The sequence below is a fragment of the Mus musculus genome, chromosome 6, assembly GCF_000001635.26.
Source record: "Mus musculus strain C57BL/6J chromosome 6, GRCm38.p6 C57BL/6J".
Lineage (NCBI taxonomy): Eukaryota > Metazoa > Chordata > Mammalia > Rodentia > Muridae > Mus > Mus musculus.
In genome coordinates, this window is record NC_000072.6 from 127,689,009 (window position 1) to 127,711,296 (window position 22,288).

At 47.9% G+C, this 22,288-nt stretch overlaps 1 protein-coding gene across 4 annotated transcripts in view; it reads right to left on the bottom strand.

Annotated features, from left to right (window-relative positions):
- The window catches only part of Prmt8 (protein arginine N-methyltransferase 8), an 80,459-nt gene continuing 58,171 nt past the window's right edge, over nucleotides 1–22,288 (bottom strand). For 2 of the 4 annotated variants that reach the window (XM_030255490.1, XM_006506352.3), the window contains 5 exons: nucleotides 22,134–22,221; nucleotides 14,869–14,984; nucleotides 8,677–8,827; nucleotides 1,602–1,723; nucleotides 3–900 (listed from right to left, as the gene is read on the bottom strand). In XM_030255490.1, coding sequence (XP_030111350.1) covers nucleotides 817–900; nucleotides 1,602–1,723; nucleotides 8,677–8,827; nucleotides 14,869–14,984; nucleotides 22,134–22,221 — 561 coding nt within the window. In that variant the 3' untranslated portion in view covers nucleotides 3–816. Of the gene's footprint in view, nucleotides 901–1,601; nucleotides 1,724–8,676; nucleotides 8,828–14,868; nucleotides 14,985–22,133; nucleotides 22,265–22,288 lie in introns of all 4 variants that reach the window. The other 2 variants (NR_157230.1, NM_201371.2) reach the window with 2 other exon arrangements.

Here is a 22,288-nt window from a genome sequence, read left to right on the forward strand (position 1 = left end):
GCTTCTTTCTCATGTGTGTTTATTGAGCGCCGACAGAGCCCGTGGTACTGTGCTCAGGATTCAGAGCCACAGTCTAGTCAGAACGAGACCAGAGCTAGTCCACAGAATGTTTCATAGCTGTGTAACATCTGTTACGGGATCAGGATGGGGAAAACTAATCACGAAACAAATTCCTATTCAAAAGCAACAGAACCTCCTCTGAGAGTAATATAGATTCTAGGCACACATACTCACCACACACACACACACACACACACACACACACACACACCCTCAGAATGAACACCCAACTATGCCCACTTAGTTGTATATGCATGCATATACAGATGTTGGTGGGCAAGTAAATTAATATATATGCTGTACACACACACACTGGCACACGCACACACATACACTCTCACACAAACCACCACACAGACAGAAAATCTGGCTTATGCTATCAAAGACACTATGTCTCCAGGTTCTAGCGGAAGTAACCTGTCCTAGATGTCTGCAGCATGCAAAACTTGAAAGATCCAGAGAGTCAGTTTAGGAGAACAATGGGGGCACATGGGTATGCTTCCATCCTCAGAGCCCCAGCCATAGCACGGAAGGCAACAACAAAGCCTTTGTGAAGGGCTCCAGGGGCAGAGCAGAGGACCTGGAGGCTCCCTGTGATGGCGGGGGCCCAGGAGAGCCCTGGGCAAGTTCGCCAATCTTCAAGGCAGAGTGGAAAGCTCTGGTTGGTGTGGTCCTCCTAACAGTATTCCTTGGGGCAGCGTGGCAGACTGAAGTGAGTGCCTCTTCTTGCTCGCTCTCCGCAGCTTCCCACGTATGCTAACGCATTTTGTAGTCATTAGATACAGATGTTTCACACAGCTGTCCCTTAAAATCCAAGTCTACTGTGAAATCGAGGTCTCGCTATGAGGAAAGAGCAAAGGGTCACAGAATGAGTCTGGGTAGGAGATTGTAGCCCTTCCCAGGCACAGAACTTCTCATGGTGCCATGGGGATAGGTAGCCACGGGAGTTCTAGCTAGGGGGACTCCAAGACCAGTCCTCAGGAAACCATTCTGGTACCCCATTATCCTCACAGAAAGGGCTCTGATAGCTAACCTAAGCCTTCCTGTCCTCACATGAAAGCAGTCCTGGCTTTTATCCAGGCAGTAACTGAGGTCGGTGGGTCTTCCTTGATATTACCCTCAACCACCCTGCAGACCTTCAGCATCTGTGCAGAAACAGGGGCATCTCAGAAAGGTCCCACCAGGTCAGCTGGAGAAATAAACCAGACACTTGCTTTTCCTGGCTCAACTCACCCTAAATGAAGCAGAACCCATTTATACAACATCCATTCTCAAAGGCTCTCCTGGGAGCTTCCAGGAGCTGTCCTCAAGGTTGAGGTCGGAGTCTAGGAAGCCTCTAGCCATTGGAGTTTGGAAGAGTCAAAGTTGAAGTCACCCAATTAGGCCTTGGTCACCTGCAAACACAGCTGCTGTCTGCCTCCCCTAGAAGTTGGTCCATTTGTACACACGGCATTAGACTAGGTGGGTGACTTCTGAGAGCTCCCTAAGAGTCAACTCTGTGTTTCCCTTGGCCCTGGCCATGCAGGGATTCCTAGACTCACCACATTTTTGGCATTTGGCTTCATGGATATGGTCCCGTAGATTTCCTCCCCTCTCCGGACAGTGAGGTAGTCTTCTAAGTAGAAGACAGTCTGCTTCCAGTGGGTGTAGGGGGCATCAGGGGCTGGAGGTGGATGAGAGAGAGGGAGAGAGAGAGAGAGAGAGAGAGAGAGAGAGACAGAGAGACAGAGAGACAGAGAGACAGAGAGACAGAGACAGAGACAGACAGAGACAGACAGAGACAGAGAGACAGAGATGAACAAGAGTCAGTTGAAGCCAAGAACCTAGGCCTCTGATTTCTGCTCACATCCCAACACTCAGGGCTCAGGTCCAAGACCCAGAATTCTCGACTCAGCCCAATGTCTGACCTCCCATCCCAACCCTAGTCCGACAGACAGAACTCGTGATCTTACTGAGGGGTCAGAGAAGAGACAGCTGGTATTCTTGAAGCTCCCTCAACAACTAACCTCATTAGCATAAGCAAACCTCCTCCCTGTGCTCCTGTGTTAGTAGAGAATCAGAGTGTGAGATGTACAGAGCAGGCCATCCTGTCTCCATCATTTTAGACTTATGACATCATTGGTGCTAACTCTACAGCTCAGCCCGTTTCCCAGCTTTACTGACACTCCCTTTCTTACCCTTCCCTCCTTCAGATAGCCTCCCTTGCCTGTGAGCTTGCCCTGTGTGGTACCCAGCACCTTGATCCAGTCCTGGTATAAGATTCCAGCCCTGCCTTCCCAACAGTACCAGAAAGAAATGGGAGCAGGGGAAGTCTTACTTCAGAGATCACCCCTCCTGCATAATTCAAGACCATTATGATGTGCGCACCTCTGTGTTATTTATCACTAAATTCCATGTAGTTTCCAGCTAACTGGGAGGGTCCTGTGTCCTGGGATGTAGCCCTTCTCTCGGGCAGTGACTGCCTGAAGAGTACTCTTCCTTTCCTACTCACAACATCCTCTTCCTTCAAGGCCAGCCTTCCTGGACCACTCCAACCTAAATCCAGCACTCCAAGGACATCCAGAATTGATGTCATCACAATGTCTGGTCAGCTTCAGAGTAAAGGTCTTCCTCTCAATTGTTTGCATCCTCTGTAGGCTCCTAGAGAGTGGGGCCAGGCCAGCCTTGCTTAGCACTGCTAAGCTCTCTCCACGTTAAATCTAGAAGCACTGAGCCTAGTGGCAAGTGGACAGTGTCAAGAGCCCAAAGCTCAGTACCCCATGATGTGTGATGTGCCCAAAGATGCTCAACTGAAACCTGTGGGCTGCAGAAGCCTCACTTTATAGTGAACTCCTCTTGGCTTAGACCGTTGTCTTCCCCCAGTGGACTTTTCTTCTTGCTTAAAACCAACATGAACAGCAACAGGAGTTGGGAAGGACAGGGGTGCCCTTCAGGCACATCAGAGACTGTTGCATAGGAGATTTATATGTGCCTTAGACGTGGCTTTGGGAATTACTAGGACCCAGAAGTCCGAGTGCAGGAAGAACTGGGGCTGCCTCACAGTCGTAGGAACTGAATTACTGGCTCCTTCCCAGGTGTTGAGGACACCACTGAAAATAAGTTCAACTGTCATGCGTCAAGTCAGTTGGGGTGACCTCAGAGATCTTTCAAAAACCCCAAGATCTATTTTAATGACAGCAAAGAGGCCTTTCCCCCTCCCCCGCCCCTTGTTGTTTGCAATGAGCTAGCTTGATCAAATGTCAGTGGTCAGAGAGAGGCTAGAGCAGACTTCAGTGTGTGCATTTGGGAATCAATGAAAACTCAAGGTCACAGGACAGAGCATCTGGAGGGGGAGTGGAGGGATGAGATGCCACACACAGCTTGTGCTTTGCAGAGGCTTGGGCCTCAAGCCCACCTAGCACCCAGCCTGCAAGGCGTGTGCTGCTGACGGCAGACCACCTGCTCTCAGCACGCCTGCTGCCAATTACCTCTAAATAAACTGTCAAAAGACAAGTTCTGGCTGTGAGTGCGGGAATGCGGAGTGTGACTGACAGCATCCTCGCCCCCATCTCCACCTCCGCCCACTCAGGCAGGTGTCTCTCCTGTTCCTAAAGACCTTCAGTGAAGGGGAGTCAAACTGCCTTCTCTCTCATCCAATAAGAAACCTTCCAGCTTCATTGGCTTAGATCTGCTGGCCAGCGAGGCCAGTCTGCCTCCAGTGAGTGGCCCCAAAGCATACATGCCATCCCTGGGTAGCAGAAACATTGTTTCAAAAGATTAAGAACCTCCTCCAAGCATATCATTTTCATAGTGGAGCCAGTGGCCACAGTTTGTCTCAGGGTTTCTCTTCTGAGTTTTCCACCGTGTCCCATAGAAACAGAAGAATTTAAAGGCTTGCATCCTATCTCTATCATTTGTAGATTTATGGCATGATATTTATCCCCTGTGGTGTCGTATGGGTAAGATAGCCAGTGAAGAGTGACCATATATCCCTCTATGCTTGTGGACATGGTTCCTCTCTGTTCGTGCAGTACTGTAATTCCTAGATCTCCTAGATCCACTTTGCATTTTTAATTCAATAATTCAGGGAAGGTGGGACACACAGGGGACAGATATGGCAAGACAGAATACCTGCCCCCGTAGCTAAAATGGCTGTCTTCTTTTGTGGGAAGAACAAAAGGGCCTGGTCCTAGAGTCTTCCTTGCCGCAGGTTTGTACTCTGACCCTGAAACTCCCGTGCCACCAGGAGTCAGCTAGCAATGCTGGAAGCCTCCTCAGCATGAAGGATAAGCAAGCCTCCTCCATATGCTCCTGTGTTAGTACAGTAAAGACTGGGAATGTGGGATACATAGAGCAGACAGACCATCCTGTCTCCATCATTTGTAGACTTAAGACATGATATTGGAGATGGTGAAGAGGGACTAGACATCCCTCTGTGCCTGCGGACATGGCTCCTGTCTGTTTATGAAGCACAGTCATCCCTAGATCTCCCCTTGGCTTGCCAAAACATCCCTCATTGAAAGCTGAATCATAGGGACACTCCACTTACAACCTATTAGTTATAACAAAGCCACACTAGGGACCTGCTAAGCCATGGCAGCTGGTGGTGCATTATCACATGAAGCGTCCGTCCGGAGGGATGCCCTCAAAGACACACTGCCTGACTCTGGTGCCCTGGAACATGCAGGTTATAACTGGAATGCTGCAGTATGCAGGGTGGCACTCATGTTGTGCCGTGAAGATGAGGCTATGCACAATGGCTCTAGCTCTCTTTATTGGTGATTAAGCTTTCCTCCCTCCCCAGCCCAAACCCACAATCCAGGATGGCACAGCTTTGAGTCATTATGAGGACGAGTTCCTCTCGGGAAGATTCTGGGTGTCAGCCCAGCCACCCTGCTTGTAGATTACTGAGGACTTCCACTCTGCCTTTTTGGGGTGAACATGATTAATACCATCTGCAGTGCTGCCGATATGAGAACAGGCGTTCAAAGGTCTTTGGATGTCAGTTATGTGCCAGGCGTCGCTCTGAATTTGTCCAACAATGCTCAAGGTGAGCCCAGCTTCACATGCCCACCCCGTCCTTCCTGAAGATCCTAGACTCTTAGAAGGCCTTAAGTAGTGGACAGTGCAAGCAGAGCTTTGGGATCTCTGGTCTTGGGTGAGGAGGGACAGCAGGGAATCATGGGAGCCAGTGAGAGTGGCCTCTCTTAAGGTTCTCCTCCTGTATGTTGAGGAAGAGAAGTGTGCCTCCTGTTTCACTCCCAAGGGGCCAAGTGATTAGTATTTTTGTTCGTAGGATATAATAATTGTTCTGGCTGCGCATTTAGAGCTGCATTGTCTAGTGAACATTTTGGAAATTAAAGACTGTGTACTGAGAGGCTGCTTTGACCTGGAAAATGACTCAGTGCCACGGGGTGGTAAATCTGGGAGAAGCTGCTCGAGACCCACAAAGTCTCCAGCTCAAGGTCGTTTCTGGTGCTGATCATCCTACCTTGGAAAAACTAATGTCTGGAGTCAGTTTCTTTTAGGGCCACTGCTTCCACCCACCCCACAGCCATCCTGGACTGTATGGCAGCACCAGATCTCCTCCCACGGCCACATAGTAGGAGTTCAAGGGGACAGGGACAGCTGTGTTCCTAGCTGGCAGAGCCTGGAGCCTTGGGTGCTTCTGCCGTGTGAGATAGCTTCTGCCTGGTGCTGTAAAGCAGCCAGAACCATTAGCGGGCATCATTTTCGAGCTACACAGTATGTGATTTGCTGTTTTGAGTGGGTCCCCCAGAGCTGGCTGCGCTGAGTCTAACATGGAAAACTCAGTGGGGAATCAGCAGGGAGGGGCGCCTGCCAGGGAGGGAGGAACGAGTCCACAAACTCCCACAACCAATATCTTGGTTTCACACATGCATGATTGTGTTAAAACTCTTTATACCATAGCCAGGACACAGGAACACTTAATTTAGGATAATGTTCATCTAGTAGCTTTATCGGTTGGATGAGTAGAAGTGGGACATTTAGGTTTTGAAAAAAAAAAAGAGAGAGATTCATAGCATCTAAGCCACTAAGTTCTGAGGTGGGCTTGCAGGGAGTTCTTCTGTGAGTATGAATTAGTTTATTTACATTTATTAATTATAAATATAGCGATATATCATTTATTCATTATCCATTTTAGCTGATATTTATATTTTAATTAAGTTTGCTCAACAACTCGGGCACTTACATTCCAACAGAAATAATAATAAATTTATTTCTAGCTACTCTTTGCATTGTAGTTAATAATTTAGTTCCATCCTAGTTAATAATTCATCTCCATCCTAGTTATTGAGTTGGGGGGGGGGTTCATGAGTACTCATTATATTAATAAACAAATAAGCCAAAAGTGAGTCATGTGTGGGTGGTCCAATTGTGCTGGGCTGCCTTGAAACAAACATTGGGATTGGTCAACTTGTATGCACCTGTGATCCTAAAAACCAAAAGAAATCCCTGTGCTAGGGAGAGACTGCAAAGTCTGAGTAGAGTCCACTGCCAAGTCCATAGGGTCTAATAAAGAAGTCATTGACACACTAGAAACAAAACTGATTCTAACCTCCCAAGAAGACCAAGAGATGAACTGACCGCATTGTTTCCTCTGGCTCTCAACCAGCAGGATCACCATTTACAAGAGGGATGGAGACTTGGTGAGTGCAGAGGGCATGCCTTGCTGAGGAGACAGGCTTGGCCTACCAGAGGGCAATCAGGCTCAGCTCAACTCTCAACTGCCTTGTTCAAGATGGACTTGCAGGAGAGCAGAGCTTCTCAAACTCAAGTAGGAATCATGGCCAACTGGAGGTTTTGCCAAGGGACAGATAACTGGGCGATGCTCAGAGTTTCTGAATTGATGATCTAGGGTGATGCCTTCCTAGGTAGGAGTGAGGCTGGGGCTATAGTCCACAGACTGCATGTTGCAAGTCACTGTGCAAGACACAGGAATCAGAGACTTGTAGGACTACAAGCATCCTTCCTGAGCCCAGCTTTATGGAGTTCTGCAAAAACAAGAGGGGTTATGGCTCGATACTATCTCAAAGGCAGAGGTAATGAGGGTGGATAGTCAATAGACAGAGTAGACTGAGCTTGGGGCTAGACACTTCAAGCCCTTACCTTCTTTAAGGAACCAGAGGCAACAGTTTTGAGTCTGTCCTGAGCTTTAACCAAATCTCCTGCTCATGGGGCCACGAGAATGTCACCCTGCCACCACAGAGCCAGGGAATCACCTCCAGACAGAAGTCCAGTAGGCAGAGAAGCCTTACGAAGACTGCAGTTACTAGGACTCACGTTTTAGAGACCTAAAGTTTTTTCCCAGCGTGCCCCCACTGGCTCATCACCCACAGGGTACTCTTGGATCTAGCATCATCTGAAGATGGGAGAGACAAAGCTAAATGCTATTGCTGCCTCACTACCAACCCTCCGTACCCACTCTCCCTGTCCGTCGCTACACTGAGTCTTTTTGTACTTCAAGTTAAAGCAGAATCTCCAGGCTGGTCCTGCCCAAGGGGAAAAAGAGCTCAGCTCACCTCCTGGTCCTTGAAGGAGGACTGCCTTCAACAATGGCCAAGATCAGGGGGATCTCTAGTTTTTCCAAAGGCAAGAGAGTACCAGTCCTGGCCCAGATGATACAGCCCAGGAGACGCTAGTCTTTGTAGTCAAAAAAACCCACTGAATCCAAAGCAAGACTTTCTGTACTTTGGCAGGATGTTTTAAGTGTGTGTGAGTTTGTTTGTTTGTTTGTTTGTTTGTTTGTTTGTTTTGAGACAGGGTCTCACTACAAATCCATGGCTGGCCCGGAAAGCGCTATGTAGATAAGGCTAACCTCAAACTCATAGAAATCCACCTGCTTCTGCCTCCCAAGTTCTGGGATTGAAGGTGTGCACTGCCACATTTGGCCAGATATTGGATACCAGGAGTATTCTGCCTCCTGTCTACAGGTTAAAAAAAATCTCCATCCCCACATATCCACATATCTAAGAAATAAATAATTGCGTATGGTAGAACATTCTCTCTGCCACTAGAAACTCATTTAGAGGGCACTCAACCTGTGGACCTTCATCCTGGCAACTCAAGTAAACTACCACAGAAACAAAGGGGTAACAAGTTCCCTTTGATAAAGGATCCTCTTATTACTGGGTCAATTCCCAAATGAACATGCAGAAGCAGTGACCTGGCAATGAAGTCCCCTGAGCCTAAGGCATGGGAGGGAGCTCAGGGTGGCCGTCTTGTGCACAGGAGTGATGGGAAAGAGCTTGGGCATGCCCAGAAAGGAGAAGTCTGAGCACCCACTGGAGGGCTAGGGCCAAATCCTGGAGCCCTCCCCTGCCAGGACCAAAGGCTATGAGGCACCTCTCAAGGCAGACTGGGCAGAGGACATGGTTTGAATGTGTCTGCCAAAGCTCGTGTGTTGGAAATGTGGGCTTCAGTGAGTGTATTGATGTTGAGAGTTGAAATCTTTGGGAGGGAGGTAATTGGTCTCAGACTCTATTCTCATGAATAAGCAAACCTATTTATGGATGAATGAATCTGTGGGTTATCATGAGTCTTAGTTACTGTGAAGAGACACCATGAACAAGGAAGCACTGAGTGGAAGTTCTAGAAATCCAGTAGCGAGCTCACCTGTAGAAAAACCCATTTTCTTGTGGCACTTGGTAAATTCAATATTAAAATAGGTGACGAGGGCATGGACATAGTCGTTGCGCTGGATCTGCAGGCAGAAGGCAGACGTGAAGGACAGCTCTTCCGTCTTCACAGTGTAAATGTCCACTTCCTGCAGCCCAGAGGAGAAAGAAGCCAGAGGCTTAAAACCTCTACCATGCCAGGGCCCGGTAGCCTCAACCCCTAGAAAAACTTGATTAGCCACTACTTTGGGGTGACTTCCAGGTGCACCCACCACCCTTCCAACTACCTCCTCCATCTTTTCTTAAGGTGGAGAATGCTAGGGGAGAGTGGTGCAAATGGAACTGAATCCACATCCAAGCAGAAGTGAACCAGGAAAGTATGTGTGCTGGGGGAGGAAACCATGGGGGCTGAAGATTGAGACATGAGGGGTTTAGGAGACCACATGTCCCTAAAGCAAGTTGGAGTGGCTTCTGGTGGCCAATCAAGCATTGCTACCTTCTTCCAGTCATTCACAAAGTGTGGGGCCCCCATGGTCAGCATCTTTATTACCTGGAGGGGGCAAGAATAAAAATAGCAGGGCCCCAGGTCTCCCAGGAATCAGAAGACTCATCCAACAGCCACCACCATTGTGTGTGTGTGTGTGTGTGTGTGTGTGTGTGTGTGTGTGTGTGTGTTCAAGTTCTTCAAGTCAGGAACACTAAATGTTCCTCAGAGCAAAGCATAACGGACTGAAGGAAGTTCCACTGACCATTTATAATAAGGCTGAATGGGTTTAAAAAATAAATAAGAAGGGAAAACACAAGGTGAGAAGTCTCAGTTTGGACCAGGGAAAGCAGAACACAAAGAACTAATAATTCTCACAAGTTCAGCTGGAGAGTGACTGGAAATCGATGTTGTGCGGGAAGCAAGCATAATGGAGAGACGGTTCCCCATGTGCTGTTCTTCTGTGTGGGAAGGATGCTGATGGACCTGCTGATCATTGGCTGTCCTGAGACAGGAAATCCTACTGGGGGCTTAAGAAGCATCAAGACAGAGACTCAAAGAAGAGCTTCCCTCGTGGTGGGGTGTGTAGCAAGAACCACTCTCTGGGGGACTCTGGAGATTACCAGACATCTGTGTGCCTGGTGACTCCAGGCAGCATTCCAGAGGCCCAGCAACAAGATCCACAAAGAGACAAAATGGCATTGGGTAAAGGGCTTCTTTACCCTTGGGGAAGGGGAAGCACTCTCTCCGATTGATTGGAAAGAGGGCAGATGCCAGATTAGAAAGTGAAGCTCTCTAGTAGTTGGCAGCAAGAGACTGAGATGCAGGGTCAGGTGGAGCCTTCCATGCGGTGGAAACTGCATAGGTTCCAAAGCAAAGATGGAAAATGGGAAGTAACAGAAGGGCGAGTCTTGGGTCAGAGGGAGCACCGTAGGTGATGTAAAATCTCCTATCATGATGAGCACCGTCTTGACCTTACTGACAGCAGTGATGCTGATCCTCTGTGTATACTGTGCGGTGCTGCCTACATGCGAGCATTTTTAGAAGTCATGGAAAGATCCCAGACCCGCTGTCCTGAGTTCCACTCACAGAGCACATTGGATGTCCACTCCAGCTGACGTAGGCCCTTTAACCTTCTCCAAGTGTGACCTGCTCCCAGCTTCCTGCTTGTTTCTTTTGTGATATCCAGCCCCTCGTCAGCCTAACATTTCCAACGTGTAACGTTGACCATATCAGTGCTGCAGGGTTCTGTCTGCATTCAAGTCTGGTCCCCACCCCCTCCCTTCAGCAGAGACACAGCCTAGGAGTGCAGGGGGTGTTGAGGAGGTTGTTCAAGGGAAGGAAACCTCTTCAGGGAAAGTGTCTGACAGACTTTCTCAGTCCTCTCCATCCCTCCAAGCCACACCTCATCCGCAAGTCCCCTGTAACTCCAGAACTCAAGACACTGCCTCAGGGGGTGCTGAGCAGTGATTCAGGGGGTGTGCATATGCACTTGGTGCCTTTCTGCCTCCTTCTCTTCCAGGTCCTCTCAAGGTCCCTGCATCTTTCTTTTGTGATCCTCAGCCACCAGCCTGGCTTGACTTCTAGTTCTTATGCTGGGGCCTCGTCACCTCCATTCTCAACCCTGCCACTAGAATGGATCCTCGTGGGGACAGAAGCTATACCTCATTGTCTTGTGTGTCCTTGGTATATAATTGCGCACCAACAGGCGTAGGCCCACCATCTTCCCAGAGCAGGTCTCCCCTCCTGGAGTCTTTCCTTCCTTCCTGGCCTTTCTCTCACTCACTCACTCACTCACTCACTCACTCACTCACTCACTCACTCACACAAACTGCCACTCCTGGTCTATAACCTTCAGAGGCTCCCTCTGACTTACAGGCAGACTTATAAAGCTTCCCACCTATCACTTTTTTGTGTGTCACTGTGCACATAAACACATGTGCGCACACCTACACACAGGCATGCACACACACACAGATACACACACAGACACATAAACCCATACATGTGCATTACTTAGGCAGAACTTACATAAGCGTCTACCTCCACACCCTCTAGGTGATTCTAAAACCATTCACCTGGGAAGCTATGCAGCGGTCAACGTGCTGCTGGTTTCACATGGGCTTTGCTATAAGTGACGCTCTGAATGAAGCTACCCTGCTGTGCAAAAGTTGCATTTCACTATCTAGTCTGATTATAGTTGCCTGTCTCTGGCCCTCCAGGTAAGGTGTTTTCTCTATCCCCCCTCCCCCCAGGGGCTTCCAGCAAAGTAGTCCCTTTGCCCTCTTTCCCATTCTTCGGGGGAAACAATGCTTTCTACGTTATCATTGTAGTTGCTGAATTAACTTCTCCTGGAAAAAAGAATTTAAGAAAAAAAACAGGAGTCATAGATTTGCTATCTTTGGTTTGGTTTTTGTTTTGGAGACAGGGTCTCACATAGACCAAGCTGGTCTCTAACTCACTAAGTAGATGAGGCTGGCCTTGAACCCTGGTCTCTTGTTTCTACCTCCCAAGTGCTGGAATTACAGGTGTCTCCCATCATACCTAGCAGTGACTTTCTATTCAGTAATTTTACTTTAGGTTTACAGAACCTACAACAGCCAGTGACCACAGCGAACAGCAGGCCACACATCAGAGAAGGTCACTAGTGACTTACGTCCTGAAGTCCACTAACCTCACGTGCCCTGTGTTTCCAATATCAGCCTGCAAACCCAAGGCAAGATGATCCTGCTGATGTTTGTGATTTCTTTTTTCCTGGCGCTAACAACCTATTCTGGCACTATTGGCCTTTCCAGTAGTGAGCAACAAGCTTGGGTTCATGGTTACACACACACACAAACACACACACACACACACACACACACACACACACACACACCACTCACATAAACTACCTAGTGGGAATCCCATCTCCAGACAGTCTCTCGGACCATCTGTCAACCAAATGTCAGCTGTCACATCTTGTGTTAGCTGACAGTGTTCCATGGGTCCTGGAGACATTTGCATCTTAATGGGGGCCTCTGAGGGAACAAAAGGCTTCCAGGCAAAGGGCGATGAAGCAGTGTATTATAGAGACAACAGCAGAGGCAGATGGGTCCCATCTGTGGGAGTTAGATCAGGCCCAGCGCCGCTTTGGGATACAAAGGCCCAGGGCTCAGGTGCACGTCCTGTTCCACAGCTCGGCCACAGTTATCCCCACTGATGCTCCAGAGCCCTAGCGCTATTGCTGAAAGGGTTCTTTGTCTCGAATTTGTACCCTTGAGACCTCAAGAAAATTCACTGCCTTGGCCTCAGGCAACCCCAGATAGCACAGGGATCCTCAGGGAATAAGCTTCAGAAGAGCTCCTGGCCTCTGTTACCCCACCTCTCAATAATGTCACAAATAGATGTCTCCAGGCAGAAGTCTGGTCAAAACAGAGTCTTAATTATAATAAAGTGTCACACTCGGCAGTGTTAATAGCTATGAAAACAGCAATTAAGTGTGTGAAGAAGGGCAAGTGTTTTCCCAGAAGGCTCAGTGAGATAGATACTGCTGCAAAGAAAGAGAGAGAGAGGTGTGGGGAGAGAGCACTGCGGGGGGGGGGGGGGAACGATCTCAGGAAACACTGAGAGGAAGAAGGGTCACAGGGCAGCAGCGAAACTGGGCAAAGGGGCATCACCACAGAGTGGAGTCCGTAGTCCCAAGACATATTCAGAGCACTTCTGGGTTGCAGGGGAGCAGATGTGACACCCATCCTCCCCAGTCTCTTTCTTTATCTAGTCTGGCTGTGTGGCATGTGAGTACGCCCAGTATCTAAGGTCATGGCAAGGATCTTGCTGGTACCCATCTAGGAGGATGGAAAACAAGGAGGAGAAAAAAAGAGGAGACACATGGGGGCTGAGGATGGGGCAAAACTTAACCAACCTGTGAGGCCACCAGCAGGCAACACACAGTGGCCACATTGCAACGGGCAAGGGCAAAAGGCCACCTGGTGCCCCAGAACACAGACAGATTTTATCTCTAAGCTAAGGCTGCGTCGCACAGCCACTGATGGCAGCTATGGTGGCTACATGTGATATCGGAAAATCAATAGCACTTGTTGACTTCTACATATTCTGAAATTAGTCTGTCTGTCTGTCTGTTTGTCTGTCTGTGGTACTGGGGTGGGGGTTTGAACTCTGTGGCTGGCACGTGCTAGGCAAGTGCTCTACCACTGAACCACTGCACTGATTTCTTCCCTTTCTAATTTTGGTTTTTATCACAGAGTCAAACCAAGTTGCTCGAGAAGTCCTTGGGCTCTCTGCCCTCCTCCTTAGCCTCCTGGAACAGAGACAGAAGAACTGAGCCCTGAGGCTCAGCACCTCTTCTGAATTTTGAGGGGCGTGTCCTGCCCTGAGAGTGAGCCTCCCTCATTTTCCTTGTTCTTCTTCAGAGTTCCAAGAAGGAAAGGCCTCAGGGATGCAGGTTGTAGGAAGAGGTGGCTGTATTTCCTCACTATGGCTCTGGCCAGTACCGGGGAAGGGATGTGCTGTGAGCTTGGGAATGAAAGGCCAACACCCAGACAGGAAGCCAAACTCTTAGGCAGGATGGTGCAAACTGAAGGTTATCAGGTGGCCCTTCTCAATGCCATAGGGATGGTCAAGACCAGGGGCTCCAGTGAATCATGTGTCCAAACAATGGGTTCCTTGTGTAGGCAAACAGCAGCCTTTCGAAACTCCCCCTCAACTTTGGAGACTGTGAGTTGGCCCCCTTATTTCTGCTAGAAGTGCCTCAAGCCACCAATTCCAAACTTCCAGAAAACAAGGGATGCCCCCGAGCAGAGGATGCCTCAGCAGAATGAGAGGCAGGTGGGCTGCTGAGGCTTACATAAGGAGCCACAGGTTTGCACCAGGAAATGAACTTGTACTATATGAAGTGGACACCTTTCAACCTGAAAGACTAGAGACAGTCACAGATCAGTTGTATCTGTTTCAATATAATACGTTAGCACACAGGAGTGCTAAAACAGAAAAGATCCATCTGGGCTTGAGCAGTGGTGGGTCCCTGGAGGAGCTGGGATGGGAAGAGTGGTGGGGATGGGTTTAATGCTTATTGTTACTCTTTCTAAATAGGCATGTTTGGGTATTTAATGATGATGATGATGGTGGTGGTGGTGGTGGTGGTGGAGGAGGAGGAAGAGGAGGAGGAGGAGGAGGAAGAGGAGGAGGAGGAGGAGGAAGAGGATTAGAAACCAGTAGAGCAAAGATGCTAACCAGCTAGTCATCTGCATTGAAGAAAACCTTGTAAGAATGTTTAGAGCACAGACCAAAGAGGAGGCTCCAGGATGGGGATGCAGACGTCTGCGCAAACCTGATGTGTACTTGGACGGGCAGTATCATGAGGTCTGAGGGTGGACAGACATTCAGCCCTGAATTGCCCACCTATCTTGAGTCTCCATATCCCTCCTGCCTCCCAAGCAGTGCAGTCTCTGACTCTCCTCCCCTTAGCCTCGCTCGCGTCACCAGGGCCACCACTTTGGTCCCCACTTCCAGCAGTGCCACCCTGGAGTTGCCTCCGCAGTTCTGCTCAGCAAGATCGCTAGCTTCTGACTTGCCACCAGGCTCTGACCAAAGAGGTCTTGGTGCCCTCGGTGGGAAGCCATGCAGGAACTGACATTACTCTGCTATTCAGAGTGGCACAGCTAGGCCCTTAGCATACCCAGGCCCAACCCTGATGAGTCTCCAGACCTTTATTAAACAGGCATTGGTCACCACTTGCTTTGGGTCCACGATGTCCACCAGGGGCTCCTTCATGGCAACATCCCGGATGCAGGTCATGTCAAAGCCATAGACATTCTCCCACCCTGAGGAAATAAAGCGAGTCATGAAGGCAGGCGGCAGGACCTCCAAGCTCACCTGAGCCCCTAGGTGCTACGGCGCAGCCTGCTTAAGACAAGGGAGCAGGGTGAAGCCTCTGTTCCCTTTGATCAAAATACTATAAGCATCCCTCCCCTGCAAGGGGAGCCTCGTCGTGAACCAGTTGCTCATTAACACCCCGTTCTGTTCGATCAGCAGAGGCCAGGCAGGCTGGAAACGTTCCCCAAGAAGTTCTCTAGAAGAATGGCATCAAGGCTAGGGCCATTACCCTCATGGTGTGTTACTTTTTCTGCCATGTGCTTTCTGTCTCCTCTCCAGGCCATTTGCTCTCCTGTTCCTGGGCCTCTGCCTAAGTGTCTTCTCCCCTAAAGGCTCATCTGAACCTTTAATGCAGCTGAGAGAAATCTTAACTCTTCAATGAAGATTCATGCTTGAGACCTGGCACCATAGCATGCTCTCTGGGCACTGGGCGGACTCCCTCCCTGGTCTGGTCTCTCAGAAGCCCAGCTTGCCCAGCAGGTGGATCCAGGAGAGTGCCCACTTGCTTTCCATGTCATTGGGCTGAAAAGGACTCACTGAAGGTTCACACACTATGTGGGTGACAACCATTCTTATGGGGCTCTGGGCCGCTTGGGCTTCTCATGAAATGCTCTGGGAAGAAAGCAGACTCAGGGTGGAGGAGTAGGTAAGTGAATTTGAGTCTGGTGGCCTAAGACCAACCTTCAGTGCTGGTGTTAATTGCTATTACTGATTAATTACCTTTGCTTAATGTACCCAACAACCCCTGGAGGGCACCTCCAGGCTACAGATGAGAAAACGGGCCCAGATAAGTTGGCATCTGGCTCATGCACAAACCCCAAGCCAAAGTTACACGCCAGCCCACTGACACCAACCTGAAGCTAGGAATCATCAAGATGACCCCTAACCTTCCTGCTGTGTGCCAGGGTAACAACATCTGGGCACGCAAAGTTCTCCCTGCCAAGAGAGAGCCTGGGCGGGGGCTCTGTTCACTGGCAAGCTGGGTCTCATTCATCTGTTTATTCTGAGGGGCTTAGAAATGCTTTGAAGTAAAGATGCTTCTGTCTAAAACCTCATTAAATGTGAATTTTCTTTCAGTGTTCATCACACAAATGGGGCCTCGGGGAACTCAGGTCCCTGTGTGTGTATTGAAGAGCGTGGGTGTGGAAGAGGGAGGTACAGAATGGCCAGTGAAAGAATGGCTGTTCTTTTCCAAGGTACACAAAGATCTCTGGGGTAGGGGGAAGCAGTCAGGGAGAACAATCATTTCCCAGAGGGTAAGTGCTGGTGAGCTCCTGCCTGCAGGGAAGATGCCAGTCATGGCCCATTCAATCACCGGAGGCTGGTGCCAAACTTGAGACCCACATTGTGGGGGCTGGGGAGGCAGCTCATCTGGTAGAGTGCTTGCCTGGCACAAGGAAGCCTTGGGTTCCATCGCCAGCACTGCATAAAACTAAGTGTGGTGGTACACAACTCTGATCCTAGCACTCAGGGGTAGAGGTGGGAGACTCAATAGTTCAACGTCAGCCTTCGTTTGATAGTGAGTTTGAAGCCAGCCTGATGACATGAAACTCTGTTTTCAAATAGATATATAAATGTAGAGGAGATCAATCAATCAATAGAAGATAGATAAATATAGATAGATAATAGATGGGTAAATGGATGAATAGATAGATGGGTAAATGGATGGATGGATAGATAGATAGATAGATAGATAGATAGATAGATAGATAGATAGATAGATGGGTAGATGGATGGATAGATAAATGGATAGATAGATAGATAAATAGATAGATAGATAGATAGACAGACAGACAGACAGACAGACAGACAGACAGACAGATAGATAGATAGATAGATAGATTGGATGGGTGGGTGAGTAGGTAGGTAGGTAGGTAGATGCACACATACATAATATACATACATACATACATACATACATACATCACATTGTAGGGAAGAAGCCTTCCAGTGAGAAGAATCTAGAGGCAGCTATCCATCCTCTTTCCAGATGACACATATGTACTGAGACACCCTACCTTAGGTTTAAACCCTCCACGAGAAACCCCATAGCTGTGCACCTTTTCTTTCAGTCCCTCCAGGAAAAATTCTACACAGGTGGTCAACACAAATCTTAGAGTTGGCCTGGGTGGTGGTCAATGATGGCCTGGGTGTCTGGAACTCAAACCTGTGCTCTTCCACTTATTGTATAACTTTACCCAAAGCATGGAGTGTCTCTCAGCCTCAGCCTCTTTTTCTTTAAAATGAAGCTGTTGATGATAGTCCACCAGGGCCCCTATGAGCATTGATGGGTCACTGTATGCAAAGTACCAGAGACAGTGCCAGATATACAAAGAGAGACCTTGATATATGGCAGTCCTCATTATGTGGTTTAAACACGGAGATGGGAAGCCCTGTGCAGTCAAGTCTCTTCTCTAGTCTTATGTGCAAAAGGGAGGGTTTGGCTGAGTGGTTATGTGTTCTAGAATCATCTGCAATGCTTTTTAAAGTACAAAAGCTGGGCTCTGACCAGATCTACTGGACCAGGATTTCCAAATGGGAGACTCAGGAAGCTAGACTTTCACAGAGATGGGAAACTTTCATGCTGGTTGATCTTTTTGAGGTCTTTTTTTGAGTCCTGAAGCCATGAGCTTAAGAGCTCATGTCCTTTGTGAGTCCTCTTCCAGCTACTGTGGGCTCTTCCATGTCCTTGGTCCCCATACCACGTGGTACAGCATGGGCTAGAGCTGGTGCTTTTCAAGCAGAAGGTATTCACAAATGGAATGCTATCTTTCTTTGCATCCTCTTCTTCTAGCTACCCCTCCTGGGGCCAAATATATTTGTCTTATATCCCCAGCTAGACTGTCTCACTCCAGCTATTTGGGGACAGGGCACCCAGCAATTTCAGAAGCAAAATTTTGGGGCTGGGGGGGGTGTCTGCTGTCCATTTATTTCCCATTAGCCTCTCTTAGCAAGAGTGAAGCAGAGATGAGAGGAAGTGAATCAGGTGTGTTAATTTCCTATTGCGAGGATACATTGTCTGTTAAAGTACTGCCAGTGCTTATCTAAGTAACATCAGAGGAGCTTACAAGTCTTTTGTCAACAGATTAACACTTATTCTGAAACAGACCTTGAGACACCATAATAAATCCTATTAAGGCACATCAAAGTCCCTGACCACAGGCCTCTTGACTGAAACCCCTATTCCCAAAGCCTGTCAGAGGAAAAGGCCTCTTTGCTGGGTATAGCTATCCCTCATCTCTCTGTGTTGCTGTTTAAGACAGCATCAGTACCCATCATCAGGGAGGACTTACAAGACACTGAAAAGATAATATTTAAAGGGAAAGAATAGGCCAGGCTCAGCTATAGCAAAGATGCTCTAATTGCCCAACCAACAGAGACTGTAAAGTAACTGTAACAAATATGCTAAGGAATCCTGGGGGAAGAGGAAAGAATGTGCAATAGACGGGCATAAAACTTCATCACTGAGAGGGAAACATAAAGCCCAATGAAGTTCTCTAAACAAGAATCATGTAGTCAGAGAAGAAGAATGCCTTTAATCACCTTGTTAGCAGAATGGATGGACACATTGAGGAAATAATCAATAAGCCTAAAACTGGTTCAATAAAAATAACCCAAACTTAGACAGGGTGAGAAAAAAAATATCCAACATCCACAGTATAATGTCAAACCCATGTGTAATGAAACTCCCTGAAGGTGAGAACGATCAGACAGAGAAAAAGACCCATTAGTATGATAATGCCTACATTTTTTCCAGATATAGTAATCAACCTGCAGACCCAAGCATTGTACAATAACCCCAATCAGGATGCATACACGGAAAAACACGCCCAGACAAATCAAAGGAAAACTTGAGAGAGGGAGAAAGCAGAGGAGAGGAGACAGAGGAGGAGGAGGAAGAGGAGAAGGAGGAAAAGGAGGAAGAGGGGGAAGACAGAAAGAGATACAGAGACACATAAACCGAGAGAGGGGGGGAGAGAGGGGGAGAGGGGGAGAAAGGGGGAGAGGGGAAGGGGAGAGGGAGAGGGAGAGGGAGAGGGAGAGGGAGAGGGAGAGGGAGAGGGAGAGGGAGAGGGAGAGGGAGAGGGAGAGGGAGAGGGAGAGGGAGAGTTTTAAAAGAAACAGAAATACATATCCCTGATAAGCAAACAGAAAACTCATTGCATAGTGCATAGCACAGCAGTTACCCCTCCTCTTTCTCTGATGAGAAAGACCAGAGTTTCTCTGTGAGGGCTGAAGGCCAGGGCTGCTGGCTCAGAATGCCTCAGGGAACAGAAGTACTTTGAAGCTCCATTTACAGCCTCTCTATGCAGAATGGAAGGTGTTTATACTATCCTCATGCATTTTAGGCTGCCAGGAGCAAAGCAAACAAGGGGGCGGGGAGGATTTCCTCACATAAAAACTGTATAGATCCAAGAACAGAGCTCTGGATGTAGGGAGTCCAGAGTGGAAAAACCAAACAGCCCTTCCAAGAGAGCCCATGCTTCAGTCCCCCAGCCAGTGTGGCTGCCTCTACACCAGTTCTGGTGCCCCACCCTCTGGTCTTCCACTGGCTGGAGATTAATGAGATGGATCAGTGACCCAAGTTTGAGACTCCATATGTCTCTGCAGTGGGGGACTGTTTTCTCTGATTGCTCTTCTTTCAGATTCAAGCGCAGCCTGCACATTCCTCTGATGGGTTATTGTATCCAACAAAACATGAAGACTCTGAGCCAGTGCAGGCAAGGCACCTGACCCTTTCTTCCAGCTTCCCCTTTAGCTGGTCAATACACTAAGGGTTGGACCTGTATTTTGTTATCTGTACATGGCCGAGAAAAGGGAGGAGGGGAGCAGAGGGGGAGAGAGGAAAGGAGGAAAAGGAGAGGAGATGGGGAAAAAGCTTTCAGCCATAACAGTTTACTTTCTGTAGGGATGGGCAAGCCTCACTCTTCCACTCCATGTTCACACTGCTCCTTCTGGTTCATGGGCCAATTGAAATTTGCCTGTAACTGTTCCCTTGATAACCAGCAACCAAAAGCTGTTATTTAAAAACATATTTCTGTAAATGGGCCTCTTTCATTTACCTAAAAAAAAATGTATCTTAAAAATAAAAAAAAAATTAAGTAGGAAACCTAGCTGTATCCTAAATAAAGTATAAATGTTAGAATCTTGTTCTTTGGGGGTTTAGGGTTTTGCTGATGTTTGTTGTTGCCTTTGTTTTATTGCTTTTTGCATTTTTTCTTGTGGTACTGGTGGCTGAAGCTGGGTAAGTCCTCTACCACAGAACTATAGTCAGCCTTTGTAAAAAGTACTCATAAGTAAACACTCTATAGGGGAAAATGGGGCCTGGCTTTTGGTTTTGTTCATCAGTTACCAGTTTTTGTTTAATTGGTTATTAATTCGTCTTTCTCCTTTCCAGAACTGTAAACACAGTGATAGGAACTGCAAGAATAAATTATATGTTCTCCATTTCTGTACTGGCCCTAAGTGGCAGCCACTGCCCCTTCCTCCCGTGGGTTCAGAATGGCTCCTTGCAATGTGCCTGCTCCAACTACTTCCAACTGGGTCTTCTCCAACTGCTTCCAGGGAGGGAAGGTGGAGGAGGTAAATTTGTTCTGGAAACTAGAAGGCAGCTCCATAAAGAGCTGTCCTAGGAGCACAATAAATATTTAAGTAGATGTGAGTGAAGAATGTGTTTGAATGTTCTTTCTACATGCTGCCCGGGACAATTACAACTCACAAGCCCCAAAATGTAGTTCTAGTGTGATCTGCATTCATTTTACACATACACTTGACCACCGTTGACCTCTCAGTGGTTTCTTCAGTCTTTGATGGGAAGATGTGTGGCCTAGATTCCAAGCCACCAGAGGCCAGCAGGCTTGGGAGAGTCCAGAGCAGAGTAAGTTTCTATTCCTACACACACCACATTCTGATTTAGCCCCTGTGATTCACTGAGATCGAAGACATCACCGCTCAAAGTCAGGGAACTAAGCTCAAGGTTAATCAGTCAGAAAATGGCAAAGCCCATGTGCAAAATCCTGGGTTGGGCAGGTGTCCCAACATTCACCCTAAGGCATCCCGCGTCTCTTGACTCTCATTCAGAGACTTGTGTCCTCCTTTCTTGGGGTTAAATATTAGAAAAAGCAGTGACCTAGAAGGTTTCCAGGGCATGGAGTTTTAAGCCATTCCTTCGTTTTTGCCTTCTGAACTTGGACTCTAAACTTTGCCCTTTGCCCTTTAGCTTCCAGAAGGGCATATGAATAGGCTGTGAACTGTCCACAGCCAACCTGTGGGCAGAAACCTGAACACACTGGCTTGTGCATCTTAGACCTCTTTCCTCTTGCTTCTGATTTGAATGCTGGTGTGCTGGATTGCTGAAAGGGCTCTTTGTTCCTCTGTCATGTGCAGTTCCTGGAGACATGGTCACATCTCACCTGACAGGAATATACTGGGTAACATTCCACCAAATACCAGGCCCATGTCACTAAGATATATATCTTTTAGAATGAAATAGAATAAAACAGTCCTGTTGAACTAAATAAAATATTGGCAAAGATTATTAAAAATTGTTTTTGTTTTGTTTTGAGACTTACTCTGTAGCTTCGACTGGCATTGAACTAGAGACAATCCTCCTGCCTCAGCCAAATGCTGAGATGATAGAAATGAGCTACCTATCACATCTGCCTCTTCTGTTGGGAGTGATATAGGGAGAGAAAGATGGGGTTTTGCTACGTAATCTAGGCTAGCTTCAAATTTACGATGTTTCCTTCGCAGCCTTCTGAGTGCTGGACCATAGGCGTGTACCACCACACAGAGCTTTTACCTAAGAGAAGATACTCTTCTAACTTGTAAGACATGATGGTTCTCTGCACAGACACCATCCCCACTGCCCAGGTGCCACACTCCACTCTCACCCCCAAGATGATTTACCAGCCACATTGTTTATGCACTCTGTAGAGCTCCAACCCTTGAGAACAGAGAGAAGGACTCCAGAGAGGAATTCAGAAAGGATCCCAGGACATGGACTCTTCATACACACACACACACACACACACACACACACACACACACACACACACTACACGATGAAAGTGCAAAAAACCTGGAATGTGACTTACAGTGGATTTTGAAGTCCTTGTACTGTCTGTCTTCGATTGCTACCACGTACAAAGCTGCCCGGTCTGGAAACATAAGCCCTCCAGGTTTCTGTTGATGAATTGTGGGGAAATGGGTCTCGTAATCTATTCACCTGACAAAGACATCACATTTTTGA